General features: G+C 38.1%; 1 protein-coding gene across 3 annotated transcripts in view; it reads left to right on the forward strand.

Annotated features, from left to right (window-relative positions):
- The first annotated feature begins 3,218 nt into the window (after positions 1 to 3,218).
- Positions 3,219 to 21,465, forward strand: part of EPS15 (epidermal growth factor receptor pathway substrate 15) — a 144,303-nt gene continuing 126,056 nt past the window's right edge. The window contains exon 1 of one of the 3 annotated variants that reach the window (XM_032360898.1): positions 3,219 to 3,404. In XM_032360898.1, the coding sequence (XP_032216789.1) occupies positions 3,372 to 3,404 (33 nt within the window). In that variant the 5' untranslated portion in view covers positions 3,219 to 3,371. The remainder of the gene's footprint in view (positions 3,405 to 21,465) is intronic. The other 2 variants (XM_032360897.1, XM_032360896.1) reach the window with 2 other exon arrangements.

A 21,465-nucleotide genomic window follows, 5' to 3' on the forward strand; every position in this document is an offset into this window, starting at 1 on the left:
CCAGTCCCAGAAGTTCTAGCCCTTTTTAGGAGTTTGGACCATCACTCCCATCAACCATTTCATGTCATTTTAAATTTAAACCAGAACCAATGAGTGGAAAGGAAGCCAGTACAAATTATTGGTGGTCTGGAAAGGGGTCTGGGACAACACCCAGGTAATAATTTTTAGCTTGTCTTCTCTTGCTGTGGGCTCTGATTATCATTATTGTTATTTGAACCAAGGCCCAAAACTACTTTAAGTGGCTTTCCTCAAACAAATTACATACAAAATATTTGTTCCTTGGATTTCTTATCTGTGAAATGGGGATAAAATAAGGATGCAAATAATAACTATCTATAACATTATGCATTTTTCAAAAGGTTTTATTTATTTTATTTATTTGACAGAGAGAGATCACAAATAGGCAGAGAGGCAGGCAGAGAGAAAGGGGGAAGCAGGCTCCCCGCTGAGCAGAGAGCCTGATTCCGGGCTCTATCCCAGGACCCTGAGATCATGACCTGAGCTGAAGGCAGAGGCTTAACTCACTGAGCCACCCAGGTGCCCCAACATTATGCATTTAATTCACTTCAACAAACCTTTATCAGGTACCTATTTGACTCTAGGAGTTGTGCTAGATTCGGTATGTGAAAACATTTATAGATTGTGAGTAGCAATTCTGAAAAAAATACAATGTATTGTTTTTTATTTACAATAAATCACATAATGATTATAACAATAATAATTACTTATGTTTCCTTCATATTTTCATACTGATCTGCTCATTTTTTTAAAGATCTATTTATTTATTTGAGAGAGAGAGCGTGAGCAGGAGCGGGAGGTGTATAGGGAGAAAAAGTCTTAAGCAGACTCTGTGCTGAGTATGGAGCCCAATGCAGGGCTCGGTCTCATGACCCTGAGATCATGACCTGGGCTAAAACCAAGAGTGGGACTCTTATCTGACTATGCCGCCCATTTTCCTCTGATCTGCTCATTTTATATATGAGAAGCTGAGTCTCAAACGGGTTAAATGGTTTGTCTGAGGCCACACACCAAATGATTCCAATATTCTCATTATTAGCTGCATACCTAGCCTTTCTGGAAAACTTCCACTCTATTCACACAAGAGCAATATCTTCTTTACTTCATATTGTTTGGAGAAATCTCTTTGAATAGCAAGTGAATTTATAGTTCCGATAGTAATTTATGGGATGGCTTTTTAATAGCAAGTGAATTTATAGTTTCCATAGTAATTTATGGGATGGCTTTCAGATTTCTTAACCTGCATCTACATCTATAACTACCTCCATCTTTAGGTATTTTCATACATGTTATATCATTCATCCTCACAACAAGCCTAAGGTTGTACAGCTGGTAAATGGTAGAGCCAGAATTGTAACCTGGATGTTTCTGGTGTCCTAGCCCTATTTATTCCACACTGCTATACTGCTTCAGTTATTAGCTGTATAAACTGGGCAAATCAAGTAACCCATATAATATTTTTTTTCCTCATAATCTTCATTTACTGCATCTATAAAGTGGGTTTATGCTTTTCAGAGTTGTGAAGCTGAAATGTGATAGTGTAAAATAGAAAAGTCAAATAGAAATATCAGTTGTGGTTATAGTTGATGAATGTACCATGGTAGAGTAATTTATCCCTCCTCCCTTGAGTTAATAAGAATAACAGCAAAAAGAGACCCAAGGAGACTGTTGAATAAGTGGTTGTTCACCAGACCTGCATGGCTGCTCTTTGTGGCTAGACGTTGTTAAAAGGGGTCTGAGCAGAGTCAGGAGTTTCTGGGGGCCCTTCTGGGATGGTTTGCCCATTTTGGCAAAGGTCTAAAAAGTTAGGTGAGGTTTACTCCATCAGCTGGCCCTCTTGGTATATTAAACGAGGGCTGCCATAATGGCGACAAGGTCATGGGCCTGATAGAGCTGTGGTTTGTTGGTGTGGGAAGCCACCGTGACCGAGAAAGAAGACCAATTCTGGGCAAAAACATTTATTGAGGCCTACTCTGTGGTAGGCTAAATGGCGAGTAGGATATAGTAATGAGTCAGTCCCCGTCCTCAAGGATTTTACAGTGTGGTGGGGTAGAGAAAAGCCTTTAATTAACTCTTAAAAACAAGACAAGTATAATAAGAATCATATTAGAACAACTAAAAGGTGGGGCTGGAGTTCCTAGAACATTTCTTAAAGTAGTTGGCATATAAGCCAAGTTTTTAAAGATCAGGATTTCTAGTAACTTGTTGTTTATTCCAACTGAAGATGGCAGTATGAGATAGTGGAGGATGTGTTATATTTAACACAAGCAGTAATGAGGCTTTTTATTGAGTACCTGTTGCATGCTAGGGTGTGAGGATATAGAAATACATCAGAAACTGGTTGTTGTTGAGAGCTCTCAGTATAGTGGGGTAGACAGGTGTAAAGAGTCATTAGAGTGATAATGACTTCATAGGGTAGAGAAGAAATGTCAAAAGAAGTGTGTGTAACTCTGATTTGGGGAGGTCAGGAGATACTTTGCAAAGCGGAAAATTCTTGAGTGTGTCTTCAGAAACTAGAAGAAGTTTGCCAAGAGGAATATGGTAGGAGTTAGGAGGCTGTGGGCACCTGCAGAAGTCCCAGTGCTCTTTTATAAAACAATGTAAGTGTGGCCAGCAGCAAGCAGGCAAGGTTATTATTCATCATCCCTCCCACTTGGATTTTGACTCTTGGAAGGAATAACTTGAAAGTCTTCTTTTTCAATATCATGCCCTAATAGCAGATGGTTAAATTACAGGTTTTGGAGTGAGACCTGGATTCCAACCTGGCTCTCTTAATCAGATGTATGACCTTATGTAAAATACTTATTTGGGTTTTGGTTTCTTTATTTATGCAACTTACTTGTGTCTCTTAGTTCCTTCCATTCATACAATTGAAAAATAAAATGTCTAGCACAGAATCTAGCATATTTTAATAAAGTACTGTTATTTCTATCATCTCATTTAGTTTTCACTGGACTTTGGGTAGAGTTTCCCCCATTTTTCAGAAGCAGAAGGTTAGAGCAGTTAGGTCACCTGCTTAAGGTTTACAGCAATCTGTAGTCTCCTACCCCTACGCAGCCCGTCCGCCTTACTGCGATGTCCGTGCCGGTTTTTCTCAGGCGGCCCTGGGGGTAGGACCCTGTCCGGTAGCGCAAAATCCGGCGCCAGGATTTGGGTACTGCCGCGCTGGCGCCGGGCGGGCGGGGCCAGGCGGGGTGGGGCGGGGCGGGCGAGAGGAGGGAAGTTGTCGAAGTTAGGGGAGACGCCCGCCCGCCTGCCCGGGCCTCGCCTCTGACCGCTCCCTCCGCCTCCACCCCGCCCCGAGCCCCAGTCAGCCTGTCCTTCCTTCCCCTCCCGTGCATGATGGAAACACCATGGCTGCGGCGGCCCAGCTCTCCCTGACACAGGTAACGCCGCCTGCCCGTCCGGCTCGGTCGGCCGGTGTCCCAGCCCGGCCCCCTCCCCCACCGTCCTGTGGTTCACCGACCCGGGCAGTTTCTCTCGCCGCGGGCGGGATGGCGTTCGGTGAGAGCTAGAGCGTTTGTATGTGTGAGTGTGAGACTGTGTGACTGAGGGAGGGCGCCATCCCGAGCCCGCAGCTCCGTCGCAGCAGCCGTGACCCCGCCCCACTCCCCCCACTCTCGCGCGCCGTGTCCCGCGGCCCCTTGGCCACACTGCTGAGCGGACCGTGGCCCCTGCCCTGTTCAGCCGTCGTCTGGCCCCTCTCACTCCTCGCAGCTTTCACCCAGCGAGGAAGTTTCCTCCTTCCAGGCCAGAAGTACTCCAGGTGAGCTCCTGTTGAGCTCCCGAGAATCAGCCTCAACCCCAGGTCAGCCCTCGCCCCCCACGAGGCTGGCTGTCTGGGCTATGCAGCGCGCTTTTCGTAGTTAAAAGTCACCTTCCCGACCCAGACGCCCAAGGCCTCCTCTAAGATAGCCTTTCTTCTCAAAACGGGCCTTTTCCCTCTGGAGTCCAGCGAAAGCCCTCCCTTCCCCAGCAGTTTCCGATAATTAGCCTCTCTTACATATAAGTCTTATACTCTCCCAAGTGCTTACCCTGCTGCCTCATCCTGAATTCAGCCTCTTCCCCCCATCAGGTTTCCTTCTGGGTTGGACCCCCCAGTTCCGTCTGTCTTTGCTTCCACTCTTGGGGGGGGGGCGTTTCTCTTAATTGCTGCCCACAGGGATAACAGGGAAATATACTTCAACAGGTGTGATGGTTCCTTCAGTCTTGGCGCTGGAAAGACTGTAGTGATCACTCATTATGGGGGATCCTGTTCTCAGGGTCTTTCCTCTTGCCTTTCTGTTACCTGCAGAGTCCAGTTCTTGGGCTTCCCAGAAAACCTTGTGCTTCAGCATCGTTCATTCTGGGAGCCTCCTCCTTTCCTCTCTGTAAAGAAAGCCAGTTGTAATCTTCTCATGATGTTCGGGATGATGAGGACTTGCACCTGTCAGTCCCTTCCTTCTGCTTTGATCAAAACTCACCCCGGCCATAAACTTCTCAGGTTGTTCTTTCCAAAGCTGGTGACCACATAACTTCCCCATAGGGCCCACCACAGCCTTCCTTCCTGCCTTGTATCTCCCTGCCACCTTGTAGTCTCCTTGGCCTAGATTTGTCAGTGCTTATACATTTGGGCCATTGAGTTTTTTGTGTTGTAGCAAAAGGCTTTGGGATATTTCGCCTAGCGTTCTGGAATACAGAAACTGAGTGAGGAATGTTCTCCCCAGGAACTTGGAGCCACAGAAACATGTGCCTCAGGTAAAATAACTAACTTTAGTTTTGCAGGAATTCTGTTTCTAAGTGAAGTCTGTCTTTCCCAGGTTTTCTTGATGTTGCTTATCCTATTTTGACAAGCAGATAACAGGGAAGAATCCTTGGAATGTGGTGTGTTAGTTTTAGTGGTGAATCTCTTTGGAAGCCTCCTCCAGAGATTTAAATTTGAGGAGTGGCAACATTGACTTTTGGGTGTTCGCTTTTTACGAATCTAGTTAGTGACTTGCATTATACAAGATCCTGTTGGCAGCTCTTGCTCTCTGGCTGTGTTGGCCAGTTCAGGCAGTTTTCCCCTCTTGAAGTTTTTGTTCTCTTGAAGTCTTCTGTAGATTTGTTTTTTAGTTGTTTGTGTACTTTATTCTCTCCCGAGGTAATGCTTTTAGTTTCTTTTTACTGTCATTCATCTCTGGAGATTTTCTTTAGGCTCTGTCAGTTTTACAGACAGTTAAATAATTTGAATATGTTCTTGTGGTTATGTATTTAAATACTAATATGTACACAAAGTAAATAGTGCATCGGGAGTATTATCCTTAAGTGTCTCACATATGAGAGAACATATGTGAGAACATACATTGATGGTTCATTTATATTGATAATTCAGATTAAGTCAATTTAGAATATTTTGATTTTAAGACATTAAGAGGCAGTAAGATCTATGTTAAGGGACAGGAAAAAGAACCTTTCTAAGTGTTAATATACCCTAATGTGCTTCGTTATTTTAAAACTTTTCTAATTTGTGTTTTTTAAATTTTTTAACTGCTTGAAGCAAATAAACTAAGGTAACAATGCAGCCTGGTTTCACATTCATTATTGATCTGTTTGTGTCACGCCCCACCATCCACCCCCAAATACACACACTTTAGGCATACTCAAGTGGAAATCCTCCAGGGCAGGGACATCTTTTAATTCATCTCTCTTCCTCAGTGCCCATCTGGAAGAAGGTGATTACTGTCTTATGAATGACTGAAAATTTTAAAGGGCTTTGTGACAGTTAAAAGATTAAACAGTTGCTGAAAGTGGTTTCTGCCTTTGGTCACGAGATAATAATGGTTTTTGAGTAGGTTTTTCCATTCAACAAATATTGATTAAGTACATATTATGTGCTAGGTACTCTGCTGGGATTGTCTTGTTTATAGTTTTTTGCCTTTATCAGTTAAGCAGAACTGACAGTTTGGGGGAAAAATGTGAAAAATATTTTAATTTACTCTTTCCTTCCTCTTTCCCTGCCTACCAACCAACCCATCAGCTCCCAGCCACCAAAATAAATTATTTAAATTATCATATTGTAGCTTCTAGAGAGGATAGAATACTACAGTAATGAAATTTAGTTCCAAGAGCTAACTCTATGGAATGAGTTAGATTTCCAAGGCCTCAGTTTTCTTAATTTTAATACTCATTCAACAAATATTTGTTGAGCATTTACTGTGTGCCAGGAATTATGTGCTAGGTACTGAGGCTATACTAAATAACAAAATAAATAACGGTTCTCGCATACAAAACATGGAATTTACATTGTAGTAGGGGAGTTTGAATTTAGGTGATCTAAGGCCCTTTCCAGCTGACCTTCTTTTTTTATAGATCATATGCTACGATTTGTAGCTTTAGTGGGACTTTCCCAGAGGTACTTTGTGCTGGGTAGCGTTAGTGTTTGTCTTCTTTCTTTCTTTCTATCTTTCACTTTTGAAAATGTTAAGTAGGCTTCCTGCCAAGCGTGGAGCCCAGTATGGGGCTTGAACTCAGCCACCCTGAGATGGAGACCCAAGCTGAGATCAACAGTTGGATGCTTAACCGACTGAGCCACCCAGGTACCCTAGCCATAGTGTTTTCTAATTTCATTTGTCTTCAGTAGACATTCTCTTTTCTTCTAATGGATGAGAAGTAAAACTTGAATCAGAAAGACATTGTGATTTTTGCATGTAGTGACAGATTACAAGAAAGCTATTAATACTTTCATTTAGCTTTTCCAGTTCCCCATTTCCTCTTCAAGCCTGTATTCTTTTTTTTTTTTTTTAAGATTTTATGTATTTATTTGACAGACAGAGATCACAAGTAGGCAGAGGGGCAGGCAGAGAGAGAAGGGGGAGGAAGCAGTCTCCTTGCCGAGCAGAGAGCCCAATGCAGGGCTCAATCCCAGGATCCTGGGGTCATGACCCAAGTGGAAGGCCGAGGCTTAACCCACTGAGCCACCCAGGTGCCCCACAAGCCTGTATTCTTAATAATACTACTGCTATCAACCTTTCTTACTATATGTATGTATGTATATACTATATGTATATGTATATATGTAGTTTACTGTACATACAAGGGTATTCCAGTATGCAACGAATTTTACTTCATTTTATTTAATACTCCATTTTACGAACCAGGGAATTTACATGAGCTAGTAAGTAATTTAAGATTTGAACCAAGGTATGTAGGATTTCAAAAGCTGTCTATTTCTCTGTGTACTAGATGCTTGGCATTTCCAGTGTTCCTTGTATTTTTGATGGTCTTTTTCAGTAAATGCCCTATTGTCCTAATTAGATAGTAAACTTGAGGATGGAAGCCATGTTTTTTGCCTCTGAGTCTCCAGTGTCTTTTATGATAGGTTGACGATAACAACTGTGGGTATACAAGTGGTGTTTTTGGTGATGGTAATAGTTTTATTTTATTGAAATATGATATATGAATATTTTAAATGATCATACGGCAGTTCAGCTTTATGCTGAGGTTTTCTTGTTTAATTTAGCAGGGACTCTTTTTTAATAATAAAAAAGCCCTTAGAATGGGATTTAATTGAAAAAAATCTTAGTATGTGGTCTAAACCAGTAAGTGCTGTAAGAATACTTTTCCTTTTAATGCTTTTTTTTTTAAATTGAAAGAGTGATATAACTGTATTACAGAAACTTTGGCAATTGGAGTAAAAAACTTATAATTTACAGTTTGTGGTGTTTATTTTCAGTTTTATTAAAGAAAAAATACATGATGTGTTAATGAATGTGTATTCTTAGTGATCTGGTTTAGTAATTATGACAGTAAATATCAGGACACAATATAAAAATTACATGTTCTCAGAAGCAGAAAGAGCGTATTTATTTAACATGACATAATATTTGAGTTCTTACTATGGGAAGGGCACAATAATGATATTTTTCTCTTGTGCCTGCAGTTACAGTACGTATACTCAGGAAATCCATACCTCTTTGAGTGATAGCCAACTGTTCTCAAAAATGGCTTGGAATGTTCAGCATTTGGGAGGAGTTGTCATAGTTAAAATTAATTAGGAACAGTTGGGTTTGTTTAGTAGAGTCTCCCAGGAGTAATGTTAAGAGTGTATTGTTTTGTTTTGACTCTATTTGCAGACAGTGATAATGGACTAAAATGTAGTAGAAAAAGATTGAGCATCTTTCTTTGGTAAAGAATCATAGTTCTAATCTCCTCTCTCACTAATAGTCTGATTTAAGGACTCAATCTAAGGTGTTTTACTTGCTCTTCAAGGAATTAAACACACTTACACACTCTTTGTTTCATGAATTTTGCACTTAATAATATTGGAACTCTGGAAACGAGAAGGATGAAGATGGGTTGGGAGAGAGAGAATGAAAGAGAAAGAGAAATATCTGGTTACTTGGAGAATTGGTAGAAATAAATGGAAAGTTAATCCAGGCAGAGTTCATTAGGTAAACCCATACACTGGAATTTCATGTTGAAGTGTTTAAACTCTCATCAACAAGATAAAATATTATGCCTCCATTAAAAATTGTGTTTATTAGGAGCTTGTAATAAGGGGAAGAATATTGTAATTTGAATGCTGTATTACATCAAAGTGGAGACATTTTATTTAGAAGAATGATCTAACCCAGTTAAGCATGCACAGAAAAAAAGACTGAAAGAAAAAAAAGCACCAAGGTTTTATAATAGCATGGTTATAGTTTTATTTACCTTCTTTTCGATGGTGGACTTGTATTTCTTTTGCAATCTGCTGATTTAGCATTTCTGTATGAGAACTTTTTTTGGAATATTTATTGTTAAGTTAAAATGAATGACTATATATAATGTGAAAATCTATTCTAAGATTGCATTTACACCTGCATTTCATCTTTTTTTTTTTTTTTTTAAGATTTTTATTTATTTATTTGACAGAGATCACAAGTAGGCAGAGAGGCAGGCAGAGAGAGAGGAAGGGAAGCAGGCTCCCCGCCTAGCAGAGAGCCCGATGTGGGGCTCCATCCCAGGAGCCTGAGATCACGACCTGAGCCGAAGGCAGAGGCTTTAACCCAAAGAGCCACCCAGGCGCCCCCACTTGCATTTCATCTTAAACATTCCCATCTTTGTATTTAGAGAAATTGGTCAGAAAAATGATAATAATAACTATTATTATAATTGGTTTGGAGAATTGTCAGAGACTGATTTTATAAATAATTTGTGTGCTGCTTTATGATTTACAAAGCGTTTTATTCTCTCATTTGATTTTCACAATAACTAACAAGCTAGGCTATTGCTATCATTTCAAATTGGAGAATACTGAGGCTCAGAATTTGCAACTTAAGTTTTACAGTCAGTAAATAAAAACATAAACCCATGTTTAAAAAAATTCAAGGAGTACCAGGGAAAGCCTCCTTCTTGCTCTGGGTTCTGAGTCTCCTTCCTAGAGATAGTCTTTCTTGCCACTTTGTTTTGTTGTGTGTATTTCCAGCAATAATCTGTGATGTGTATGTAAATATGCATGATTTTTCTTTTGAGTAGCCTGCATATTGTTTCATGGCTCACTATATTTATTTATTTATTTATAGCTTAATTTAGGAGATTGTTCTCTCCCAGCACGTACAGATCTCCTTAACTTTGGGATCTTTCCTTATATGAGTATAATACGATACTTGATTATACACGATAAGTATAATAACGATGGCCATTTATGTTGCTTCCAATTGTTACGACTTATCAGTGCTGCAGTGAATTTTTTTTTTTTAAAGATTATATTTATTATGTCTTTGTTGGTTATGTGTTAAAATTATCTTCTACTTTGACTCGTCTCTCCACTTTGATTATGGTGTTTATGTTATATATAAGTTTTAAACAATTCATGTACTCAAACATATCAGTCTCCCTCCCTTTGTAGCTTGTGCCTTTTGTACTTAATACATTCTTAGCGCAGAGTATGCTCAAATTTCTGTCTTCCTCTCCCTCTGCTCCTCCCACTTAATAAATAAAAATCCTAGGGGTGAAAAAAGATTGTATTTATTTATTTGACAGACAGAAATCACAAGGGGGGTGTGTGTGTGTTAGGCTTCCTCCTCAGCAGAGATCCTGATGCAGAGTTTGATCCTATAACCCTGGGATCATGACCTGAGCCGAAGGCAGAGGCTTTAACCCACTGAGCCACTCAGGCACACCTGCAGTGAATATTCTTTTACATACCTTTGTGCACAGGTGTGAGTATATACTTTAGTTTTTGGTAGCTGTAATTGTTGGGCCAAAACTGCTAATTTACATTTGGAAAGATTGTACCAGCAACAGTTTGAGTATGCTTTTCCTTCTCTGTAGCTTCATTAATACAGTATATTAGCAAACTTTTGTTCATTGTCAGTTTGATAAAGAAAAAAGCCATGTTAAAAGTTGGCCTTATGCACTGTATTTCCTATCATTAAGTGAATTTTTTAATATTTTGTGCAAAAGTAAGATAGAAGTGAGATATAAGAAACTTAACTTTGTGATACAAATAATGCTTTCATGAATTGAAAGTGCAATTAAAAAAGGTTGGCTCTCTTTGCCCTACACTGGGAATCTCTGCTCAGCGGGGAGCCTCCCTCCTCCTGCCTGCCTCTCTGCCTACTTGTGATCTCTGTCAAATAAATAAATAAAATCTTGGGAAAAAAAGGTTGGCGCTCTTTTAAAAACTTGTTTTTTATATAGTACCATATATACAAAGAAGAGTAAGCCATACTTCCCCCCTTTAGATTGGGGATTTTGTAATGGGAATTTAATGGTACCAGGAGTCTCATCTGAAATAATCATGCTACTTTTATCTTGTTATGTGTCTCAATAAAAATAAAAATTTGGCTAAGAACAATGGGACAAGACCATACTTTTTTGGGGGAGAGCTTCTATACTATATTTTTTGAATTTTTTAGATCATGGTTTTCAACTTTGGCACAATTGAATTTTGGGCCAGGTAGCTCTTTGGTGTAGGGGGCCTGTCCTGTGCATGTGAGATGCTTTGCAGGTTCCTTATTCGGGAAATGCTAGTAGCACTCTTCCCATTTGGGACAGTCAGAAATATCTCCAGATATTGTCAGATGTTTCCTGGGGGACAGAATTGCCCCTCGTTGAGCATCACTTGTTTATATATACTTTTTAAACTCAGTGATCCAGTAAGGCATATAGGAGATAAAGAAGTATGTGCTTTCTTGGGTTAGGGAGAGAATAGTTCATCTTCATATTTTTATCACTAAACCTGCCATGTGGCATGAATGGCTACTTGTGCATAGATTTTGAACTTAAGAAAGTTAAATGGTAAGAAACTGGAAATTGTGAATTTAATTTTATATGTAACTTCTCTGCCTTTCTTAGTGTGGTCTTTAGTTGTGGAACAATTCTATGTAGTGGGCCAAGTATTAATAAAAAGATATGGAAAGGAAAACATTCTTATACCATTATTAAGAAAGAAGAGGACTGATGTTTTGTAAACTCCTAATAAGCAGTAGATACTTTTAGGTGATTTACATGTATTATTTCACTTAATCTTCATAGTGTTTATAAAGTAGCGATTAATCTTCTATATTACTTACTTAGGGTTGTGTCGTAAGCAGTAGATTTTTGAGATTTGAACCCAGGTACATCTGTTCTTAAACACATTTGCTATACTGTTTCCTGTAAATAGTCTTTGACAGTAAGTAAGACAACTATGAAAATGAACATTCATGTGATATTATATTCCTCCATTGTTATATAAAAGGAACAAATTACTGAGAGTGAGGTATGTGTATGTGTGTGTGCTTATGTGTGTGAGAGGGAGGGAGAGAGAAGAGATCAATATTGGGATAATAATAACAATAATTAATACTTATTGAGCTCTTGTGTGTCAGTCACTGTTTCTAATAATTTTTACAACCTGATGAACTTTTTTTTTTTTTTTAAAGACTTTATTTATTTATTTGACAGACAGAGATCACAAGTAGGCAGAGAGGCAGGCAGAGAGAGAGAGAGGAGGAAGCAGGCTCTCCGTGGAGCAGACAGCCGGATGCGGGGTTCGATCCCAGGACCCTGGGATCATGACCTGAGCTGAAGGCAGAGGCTTTAACCCACTGAGCCACCCAGGCGCCCCATGAACTTTTGAGTAATCCTTCCAACCTGATAACTGGATCATCCTTATTATCTTTGTTTCGCAAAAAAAGGAAGAAATTTAAGCTCAGAGGTGAAGTAATTTGTTCAAGGTCAAGCTGCTCCTAAGTAATAGAGCCAGAATTGTGAGCCAGGTAGTATAAACAATGCATATAAACTGAATGAATGTGTTTTTGAAGGCAGAATAATAGCTCTGACAGATCTGATTATGGTAATAACACTTGGTTAACTGAACGAATGTTCTGGGCTGCAGCATCTTTTTATGTGAAAATCACCTTATCATTGCAAGGACCAAATCTCTAGAAAGTGTTTATTATACCAGATAGTGGAGAGTTTTTGTAGACTTGATAGAAGGTAGTGTTACATTTTGCAACCTAGCAATTTATTACTCATGAAAACCTAAGCCTGTCTTGGTTTGTGTACATCATACCAGTATTTATTTTCAAGCTAATACTCTCTTGGATATCATAGTTTGGACTTGGAGTTCCTTCAGTATTTTAATGCTAACAATAATACCATGTATCAGAAAAAAATTCCCTAAGAAACAAACTGTTTTATTAAATAAAACCGAAAACCACTAGGTGTAAGGATTTCTGACACTCCACATATGAGCATTGTAGAGAGCTAGGGTGAAATAATGGGAGATCTTGGGCTTTGCAATGAGAATGTCTTAGAGTAAATCCTTTCTTTGTGTAATAAGTTTCTTCTGTTTCTCTCTTTTTTTTTTTAAGCCTATAAAATTGGGGATACACTTTACTTGCAAGATTTGTTATGAAGATTATGTGAGATAACGGGTACAAATGTCCAAGATCAGTTTAAATGGTAGCAGCTAACAACAACAACAACAACAACAACAACTGCCTGCAGTAGCCAAATATTTATAGTTGGTGAATTTTACTTATTTATAGGGCCATTAATTTTTGTGAACTGTTATACTTAGAATTGTCACAGATCATGGATACCAAGGATTACTGGTAACTTTATTTATCTTGTATTCTATAGGTATAACACAGTTATATCATTAGGCATATATGAAAAATGAGAAACTTCTGTGCATTAAAGATGCTTCTGTTACTGCTGGTTGATCTCTTTTATTTCAGAAACCATTTACTGAATGCCTCCTGTGTTGTCATCACTGTGTTAGGCCTTAGACATATAAGGGAGAAAGGCCTGGACTCATGCATGCAATGAAATACCTTTTAGTCTTTTAAGGAGATAAACACTGACTTTCTGGGATGATGATGATGATGCCTTGAGAAGGGGTGATGGAAGTAAGGCACTAGGGTGCTGTGGAGTATTCTGTGATTATGATGGAACATTTTGTGGTAGTTTAGTTTTTGAGTTGATCGGTACCATAGATAACATTTTAAATTGTATTTGAAAGGATAGCATGAAGCAATAGAAACATTTGATTCAAGTCAGAATGTATTTTGGTGCATAGGGTCCACATTGGGGGATATGCCATTTTCTTATGATTCATTCTCTGCTTGTTTTTTCCTTTGTATTAAAGCAAGAATTTTTAACCTGGAGCATAGGACATTAGGGAGGGGTTTCTAGGATAGCTTTCAAAGAATCTTTGACCTACTCTAAATAGTATGTAAAAATTTAAGAATATCAAGTTTTCTATCCCAGGGATACTCAGAGAAATTTTATTTTATTTTTTAAAATTTTGAAAAAGATTTTATTTATTTATTTGACAGAGGCAGAAAGCACAGGCAGGGGAAGCAGCAGGCAGAAGGAGAGGGAGCAGCAGACTCCCCACTGAGCAAAGAGCCCAACATGGGGCTCACTCCCAGGACCATCATGACCTGAGCTGAAGGCAGCCACTTAACTGATTGAGCCACCCAGGCACCCCAGAAAGTTGTATGTGATTTTTGTTTAGTTTATAAGATCTTGAATGGCAAAGTAGAAGCAGTATTCAGGTAGGAATAATAATCGCAAAAATGCTGTTGTGAAGGAATTAAGTTGAATATATTTAATTTGGCTTCAGACTACATAATAGTTTATGAAGTTCATTTAGCATGGGAAATTGGCATTAAAAGTTGTAGCTTGAAAAAGATGGGATGATTTCAGTTTGCATATACTTTTCATTCTTCTTTACAGGCTGGGTTGCTTTCATACTTAGTCTTGGTCTCTACATTCTGCTCCATGTTTTATGTTTTGTTTTGTTTTTTTTTTTATTCTGGTACACTCTCACTTAACATAACATTTCTTAGGTTTATCTGAGTTGTATTAAGTACCAGTACTTCATTCCTTTTTTGGCTAAATAATACCTCTTGGTATGGTTATACCACATTCTCTTTATCTGTTTTTCCATCAGTGGACATTGGGGATGTTTCTTCCTTTTGTCTATGATAAATAATCTGCTATAAACATTCATGTACAAGTTTTTGTGTGGCTATATGCTTTTATTTCTGCTAGATATTTATCAAACCAAATAGTAGCTTTATGTTTAATTGTTTGAGGAACTGGCAGACAATTTTCCAAAGCGGCTGCACCATTTTGCATTTCCACTAGCTGTGAATGAGGATGAGGACTTTGCATCTTCTCTAGTAATTGTTAACTGACTTTTCAGTTCTGACTATGGCCAGCATTCTAGTGGCTGTGAAGTAGTATCACGTGCTTTTGATATGTATTTCCCTGATGACAAATGTTTTCTAGCATCTTTTCATGTGCTTATTTTAGCCATTTGTATCTCTTCTTCAGAATAATGTTCATTCATGTCCTTTCCCATTCTTCAGTTGGGTTATTTGTCTTTTGATTATTGAGTTTTAAGAATTTGTTATATATCTAGATGTATGTCACTTGTGAGATACATGATTTGCAAATGTTTTTTTCCCCTTCTCTGGATTGTCTTTCCACTCTCTTGATGGTGTCCTTTGTTACATAAAACTTTAAATTTTGGTGAAGTCCAGTTTATCTATTTTTTTTCTCATTTGTTACTACTTGTGCTTTTGGTGTTTTATCAAAGAGTTTTTTGGCAAATACCCTCTCATGAAGATTGATCCCTATGTTTTCTTCTTCTTCTTCTTTTTTTTTTTTTTTTAAGATTTTATTTCTTTATTTGACAGACAGAGATCACAAGTAGGCAGAGGCAGGCAGGAAGAGAGAGAGGGAGGCAGGCTCCCTGCTGAGCAGAGAGCATGATGCTGGGCTGGATCCCAGGACCCTGGGATCATGACCTGAGCCGAAGGCAGAGGCTTTAACCCACTGAGCCACCCAGGTGCCCTCCTATGTTTTCTTCTAATAGTTTTATAATTTTAGTTTTTACCTTTAGGTCTTTGATTAATTTTGGGTTAGTTTTCACGTATGGTGTGAGATGATGGTCCAGTTTCATTCTCTTATATAGATCTCTAGTTCTCACAGCATTGTTTGTCAAAAATTGTTCTTTCCACACTGAATCATCTTGTTAAAAATCATTCGACCAGGGGCGCTTGGGTAGCTCAGTCAGTTAAGCATCTAACTGTTGATTTTGGCTTAGGTCATGATCTCAGTGTCCTGTGATCCAAGCTCCAGCCTAGCCCTAGGCTTCACCTGGAGACGATGCTTAAAATTCTCCTTCTCTCTCCTTTTCCCACCCCCTCCTCCTCTGCACCCACGTGTACCTACTGTCTTTCTAAAAAAAAAAAAAAAAAATTCATTTGACCATAGACGCATGAGATTATTTCTGGACTCTTAAGTCTCTTGTGTTGATCTATATGTTTATCCTTGTATAGTAAAGCACTTGTTGATTATGGTTGCTTTGTAGTAAGTTTTGAAATTGGAAAGTATTAGTTCTCTAACTTTGTTTTTCTTTTCAGAATTGTTTTTCACAACTCTGGGTTCCTTGTAATCCCATGTGAATTTTAGAATTGGCTTGTCATCTATAAAGAAGTCATTTGGAATTCTCATAGAGATTGCATTGAGTCTGTAAATTAGTTTGGGGAATATACTTATCTTATTGTTAAGACTTCAATCCATGGACATGTGATTTTTTTTCCATTAAGTATATCTTTAATTTTGTTCAATATTGTCTTGTAGTTTTTAGAGTGTAAGTTTTTTACTTTGTTAAATTTATTCTTGAGTATTTTATTCTTTTTTTATTCCTTAATTATTTGAATGGAATTTATTTTTAAATTTCATTTTTATATTGTTCATTCCAAGTGTGTAAAAGTTAATTTTTGTATATTGACCTTGTATCCTACAACGTTACTGAGCTCATTTATTCTATTAGTTTTTTAGTGGATTCCTTAGGAATTTTTATGCACTGTATAAGATCATGTCATCTATGAACAGAGAGGGTTTTACTTCTTCCCTTCCAACCTGGATGCCTTTTAAATACTGTTTTAGTCTAATTTCCCTGGCGAAGACGTCCAAGACAATGTTGAATAGAAGTGTTGAGAGTGGACATTCTTGTTTTGTCCCTGATCTTTGGGGGAAAGTGTGCACATTATATATAGTACCTGGAAGGTGCCTAGTTCAGCAATTGATTGTTCAGGAAACCTAGTATTATTTGAAAGGGGTTTAATTCACATTTTGGTTATATAGCTCAGGGGTTCTTGAGAATGAACCTGTATATCAGCATCACCTGAGAACATTTTAGAAATGCAAATTCTTAGACCTTCCTCAGTCCTACTTTGAATCGGAATCAGAAACTTTAGGGGGGTGGTGGTTTATTTTAACCTTTTGCATGATAAATGTAGTTCATATTTTGAAAAAAACTAGGAATGTTACAAATGAGTAACATGCAGGGTTTTAAGTATATGAAGGATGTAGTATTCACAAAGACTACTTATAGTAGGTATTTTTCCTTTTTTCCTTTCTTCCTTTCTCTCTCTCTCTCTGTCTCTATTTCTTTCTTTCTTTCTTTCTCATGTAGACCAACCCAGGAGTTTGTCTGTTTTCTGTGCTTTTGGGCAAGGGGTTAAGAGTGAGCTCTGGCATTGTACTGCATGGCTTGAAATTCTCATTCTGCCATTTACTAGCTATGTAAATTTGGGCAGGTTGTTTAATCTCCTTGTGTTTCAGATTCTTCGTATGTAAAATGTGAAAAAGAGTGTCCACTTTATAGATTGTGAAGATTAGATGAGATAATACAAGTGAAGTGCTGAGAATAGTGCTTGGCCCATAAGTAAGTCCTTAATAAATAAAAGTATTTGCTTATTACAGTTATTATGGGTTAAGAGGATTGAGTCATAGCCCATTTTTCATTAATTTGTTTACATTTTTCTTGCGGTGCCTGAATTTTTCTTCCTCTTCTTTGCTTTACTCATTTGACAGGTACTATGTACCTCATACTTGTGAAGCACTGGTGTCTGCACTGTGACATACACAGTAAGCAAGACAGATTGTTGTTGGCCCCATGGGTTAATATTTCTGGTGAGGGAGACCAACAGAAACAAATAGATAATAAATGTGTCTAGTTGTGGTAAGAGCTAGGAAAAACAGTAAGAGTGAGGTAAGAGAAGAGGGTGCTATCAGGAGCTAGTTTGGATAGGGAGGTTAGAAAGGCCCCTCTGAGGAAGTTGTATTCGATCAGAGATCTGAATGAAATAAGTGAGCCATGTGAATATCTTTTCTTTTTTTTTTTTAAGATTTTATTTATTTGAGGGGTGCCTGGGTGGCTCAGTTGGTTAAGTGACTGCCTTCTGCTCAGGTCATGATCCCGGAGTCCTGGGATCGAGGTCCGTGTCAGGCTCCCAGAGTCTGGGAGACCGTCTGCTTCTCTGTCTGACCTTCTCCTTTCTCGTGCTCTATCTCACTCTCTCTCAAATAAATAAAGAAAATATTTTTTTTTAAAAAGATTTATTTGAGAGAGAGAGAGAGAGAGGGGCAAGAAAGAGCGAGTACTAGTGGTGGGGAAGGCAGACGGGGAGGGAGAAGCAGACTCCTTGCTGATCAGGGAGCCTGGTGTGGGCCTTGATCCCAGGACACTGAGATCATGACCTGAGCCGAAGGCAGCTGCTTAACGGTCTGAGCCTCCCAGGCTCCCCACCATATGAGTATGTATGGACATGTTCCAGGTAGATGACATAGCAAGTGTAGGGGTCTTGAGATATGAGTGCTCTTTACAGTTTTGTGACTGGTTCCTCTAAGATCTAATTTAGGTGTCATTTGTAAACCTGACTTCCTCAGGTTTTTCTCTTTGTTTTAAAATAATTCAGACGTGACTTTTATTGACTTTTCCTCTTCTGTTTCCCTGAGGTATCTCTGATTCCATAACTACTGTGTTTGCTCTCTCTAGTTGCACTTACCACAGTGGATTTTTACTGTCTGTTTTTCCCTCTAGACTTGAGTTTTCAATGTCAGGGACTATGGTTTCTTACTTATTTTAGTATTCCCAGTATCTAGGCATATATGATGTACAACAAACGTCTAAATGCATGAATTTTTGACTTTGTATTTCCCCAGTATGTTTCTCTCTATACTTTGTTTCTGCCTGATAATAACAACACAAGGACAGTTTATTTGAATATTTTGTGTGGCAATCAGCTTAGTGCATTAAATACATTTTTGTATTTAGCCAGTGTGTTACAGTTTTTCTTTTTCTCCTTTTTTTCTCCTAAGGGTGAATGACAGGAGGACAAAGAAGTTGTCCTGTTTGTTCATATTTCAGAAGTGCCTAGTATAATGACTCATAATAGATCAGCAGTTGTGTAAATGGGAAATGACCTATGTTAGTAATGTTAATCATTGAGTTTCCTACTGAATCACATAGACTGTATAGTATAAAGCATATTTGTATAGTAGTCCAACAGATCTTAAATTAGGAGTTTTAAGCAAAATAGATCATTTTGGTTATCTTTAACCTTCCTAGCTGTTTTCCCTAAGCAATACCTTATCTAGTCAACTGTTCGTGTAAGTGCTCCAGCCAGAGTTACTGTATTTTCTCAACTAGAAATGGAAATGAAAGGTCCCATAATTACACAGAACACTTGAAATTGAGACTGAATGAATATTATCTTTGTACCCATATGCCAAAATTATCCCTTCCTCCAATTCCAGTAGAAATTCTTATTCTGAGTACTTTCCAGATAGAGGTTAAGCAATTATGGTTTCTGGTGTAGGTAATTCTCTGCAGAGGCTGCATGAGTGATCAGTAGACAACCCCCAGAGCCATGCTTGCATTTTAAGAGAGGAGTTTGCTAAGTAGGCCAAATGACAAGTTGGTGGAATGTGTGTGGCTGATAATAACACCCTGCTAGTGTTTTACTAAACCAGGGATTGAAAAGTAACAGATCTTCGCACATCATAGTATAGGTAAGTTGACAGTTTCCAGTCAAAGATTTAGTCATTTTGCTGAAAAAGGATGCTTCTTATTTCTTGGGTTGGGGTTTTTATTCCCAGGAAAAGACAGTGAAACAGTTGCAAAAGTGGTTATCTTTAACCTTCCTAGCTGTTCATCGTATGAAAATCAATCAGTGTAATATATACCACATTAATAGAACGAAGGGGAAAAAACCCACATGATCATCTCAGTTAATACAGGAAAAACATTTGATAAAGTTCAATACCCTTTCATGATGAAAATACTCAATAAATTAACAGTGGAAGGGAACTTCCTCAACATGAGAAAAGCCATGTATAAAACTGCACAGCTAGCATCATCCTAAGTGTTGAAAGACTGAAAGCTTTTTTCTTGAGAAGCAAGATGAACATGCCCTCTTTTACCATTTCTGTTCAACATAGTACTGGAAATTCTAGGTAGAGCAATTAGGAAAAAAAAAAAAAAAAAAAAAGACATCCAAATTGGAAAAAATAAAATCATCTCTGTTGATGGCATTCTTTTTAAAAAAAATTATTCTGGTAAATAATACATAACACAAGATTTACCTCCTCAACAAAATTTTAAATTAATAGTGCAGTATTGTAAACTGTAAGCATAATGTTGTACAGTAGATCTCTGGAACCTTTTCATGTTATATTAGTGAAACTCTATTCACATTGAACAGCAACTTCCCATTTTCCTCTTCCCCCAGTCCCTGACAACTTCCATTCTACTACTTACTTCTATAAGCTTCACTACTTTAAATACCTTATATAAATGGAGTCATGCACTATTTGTCCTTCTGTGACTGACTTAATTTCCCTTAGAATGTCTTCATGTTTCATTCATGTTATAGTACATACAGGATTTCCTTCTTTTTTATGACTGAAAAATATTGTTATATAAATGTACTACATTTTTCTTTATTTATTAAGGTTTTGTTTTAATTTCAGTTTTATTAACGTACAGTGTCATATTAGTTTCGGGTGTACAATATAGTTATTCAACAATTCTGTACTTTCTCAGTGCTCATAATAATTGTACTCTTAATCCTTTTCACTTATTTTACCCATTCCCCCATCCATCTCTCCTCTGGTGACCACGAGTTTGTTTTCTATAGTTAAGAGTGTTTCTTGGTTTGTCTGTCTGTCTGTCTCTCTTTTGTTTTTGTAATTTTCTGGTTTGTTTTGTTCCTTAAGTTCCACATATGAATGAAATCCTATGTGTACCACATTTTCTTTATCCATTTGTTGATACACAGTTACTTTCTCTCTCCTTCTTGGCCATTGTGAATAATGCTGTAGTGTGAACTTGGGAGTGCATATCTCTTTGAGAACCTATTTCAGTTCTTTTGGATAAACACTAAGAAGTGGATTGATGGGTCATATTGTTGTTCTATTTTTAATTTTGGGGGGATCCTTGATACTGTTGACATGATTTTTTATATGTAGAAAACCCTAAAGATTCCATAAAAACAATGGTAGAGCTAATTAACAAATTTGGCAAATTGCAGAATACAGAATCAACACACACAAAAAAGGTTGCATTTTTATGCAGTTTTTACTAGCAGTGAACAATTTGCAAAGGAAATTAAAATCTTTTTTAAAAACGCAATTTTGGGGGTGCCTGGGTGGCTCAGTCGGTTGAGAGGCCAGTTCTTGATTTCATCTCAGGTCGTGATCTCATGGGTCCTGAGGTTGAGCCCTGAGTCAGGCTCCGAGCTCAGCAGAGAGGCTGCTTGAGATTCTTTCCCTCTCCTTCTGCCCCTTCCCCTCTGGCGCGTGCACTCACGTGTGTGCTCTATCTCTCTCATATAAATCTTCAAGAAAAAAAAAAAAGGCAATTTCATTTGTAGTAGCATCAAAAAGAGTCCATACTTTGAAATAAATTTAACCAAGGGGGCAGAACACTTGTACTATGAAAACTAGGAAACATTGCTTTGACTTAATGTTTGATTTTGATAGTAGAGAAATAAAAGCTGATAAATGATGATAATTTGGGGTTAATAATAAAAAAGTTCTTTTAAATTATCTTTTTTAAAAAAGATTATTTATTTATTTGACAGAGAGAGGGACCACAAGTAGGCGGAGAGGCAGGCAGAGAGAGAGGGGGAAGCAGGCTCCCTGCTG

Source organism: Mustela erminea, chromosome 10, assembly GCF_009829155.1.
Source record: "Mustela erminea isolate mMusErm1 chromosome 10, mMusErm1.Pri, whole genome shotgun sequence".
Classification (NCBI taxonomy): Eukaryota; Metazoa; Chordata; class Mammalia; order Carnivora; family Mustelidae; genus Mustela; species Mustela erminea.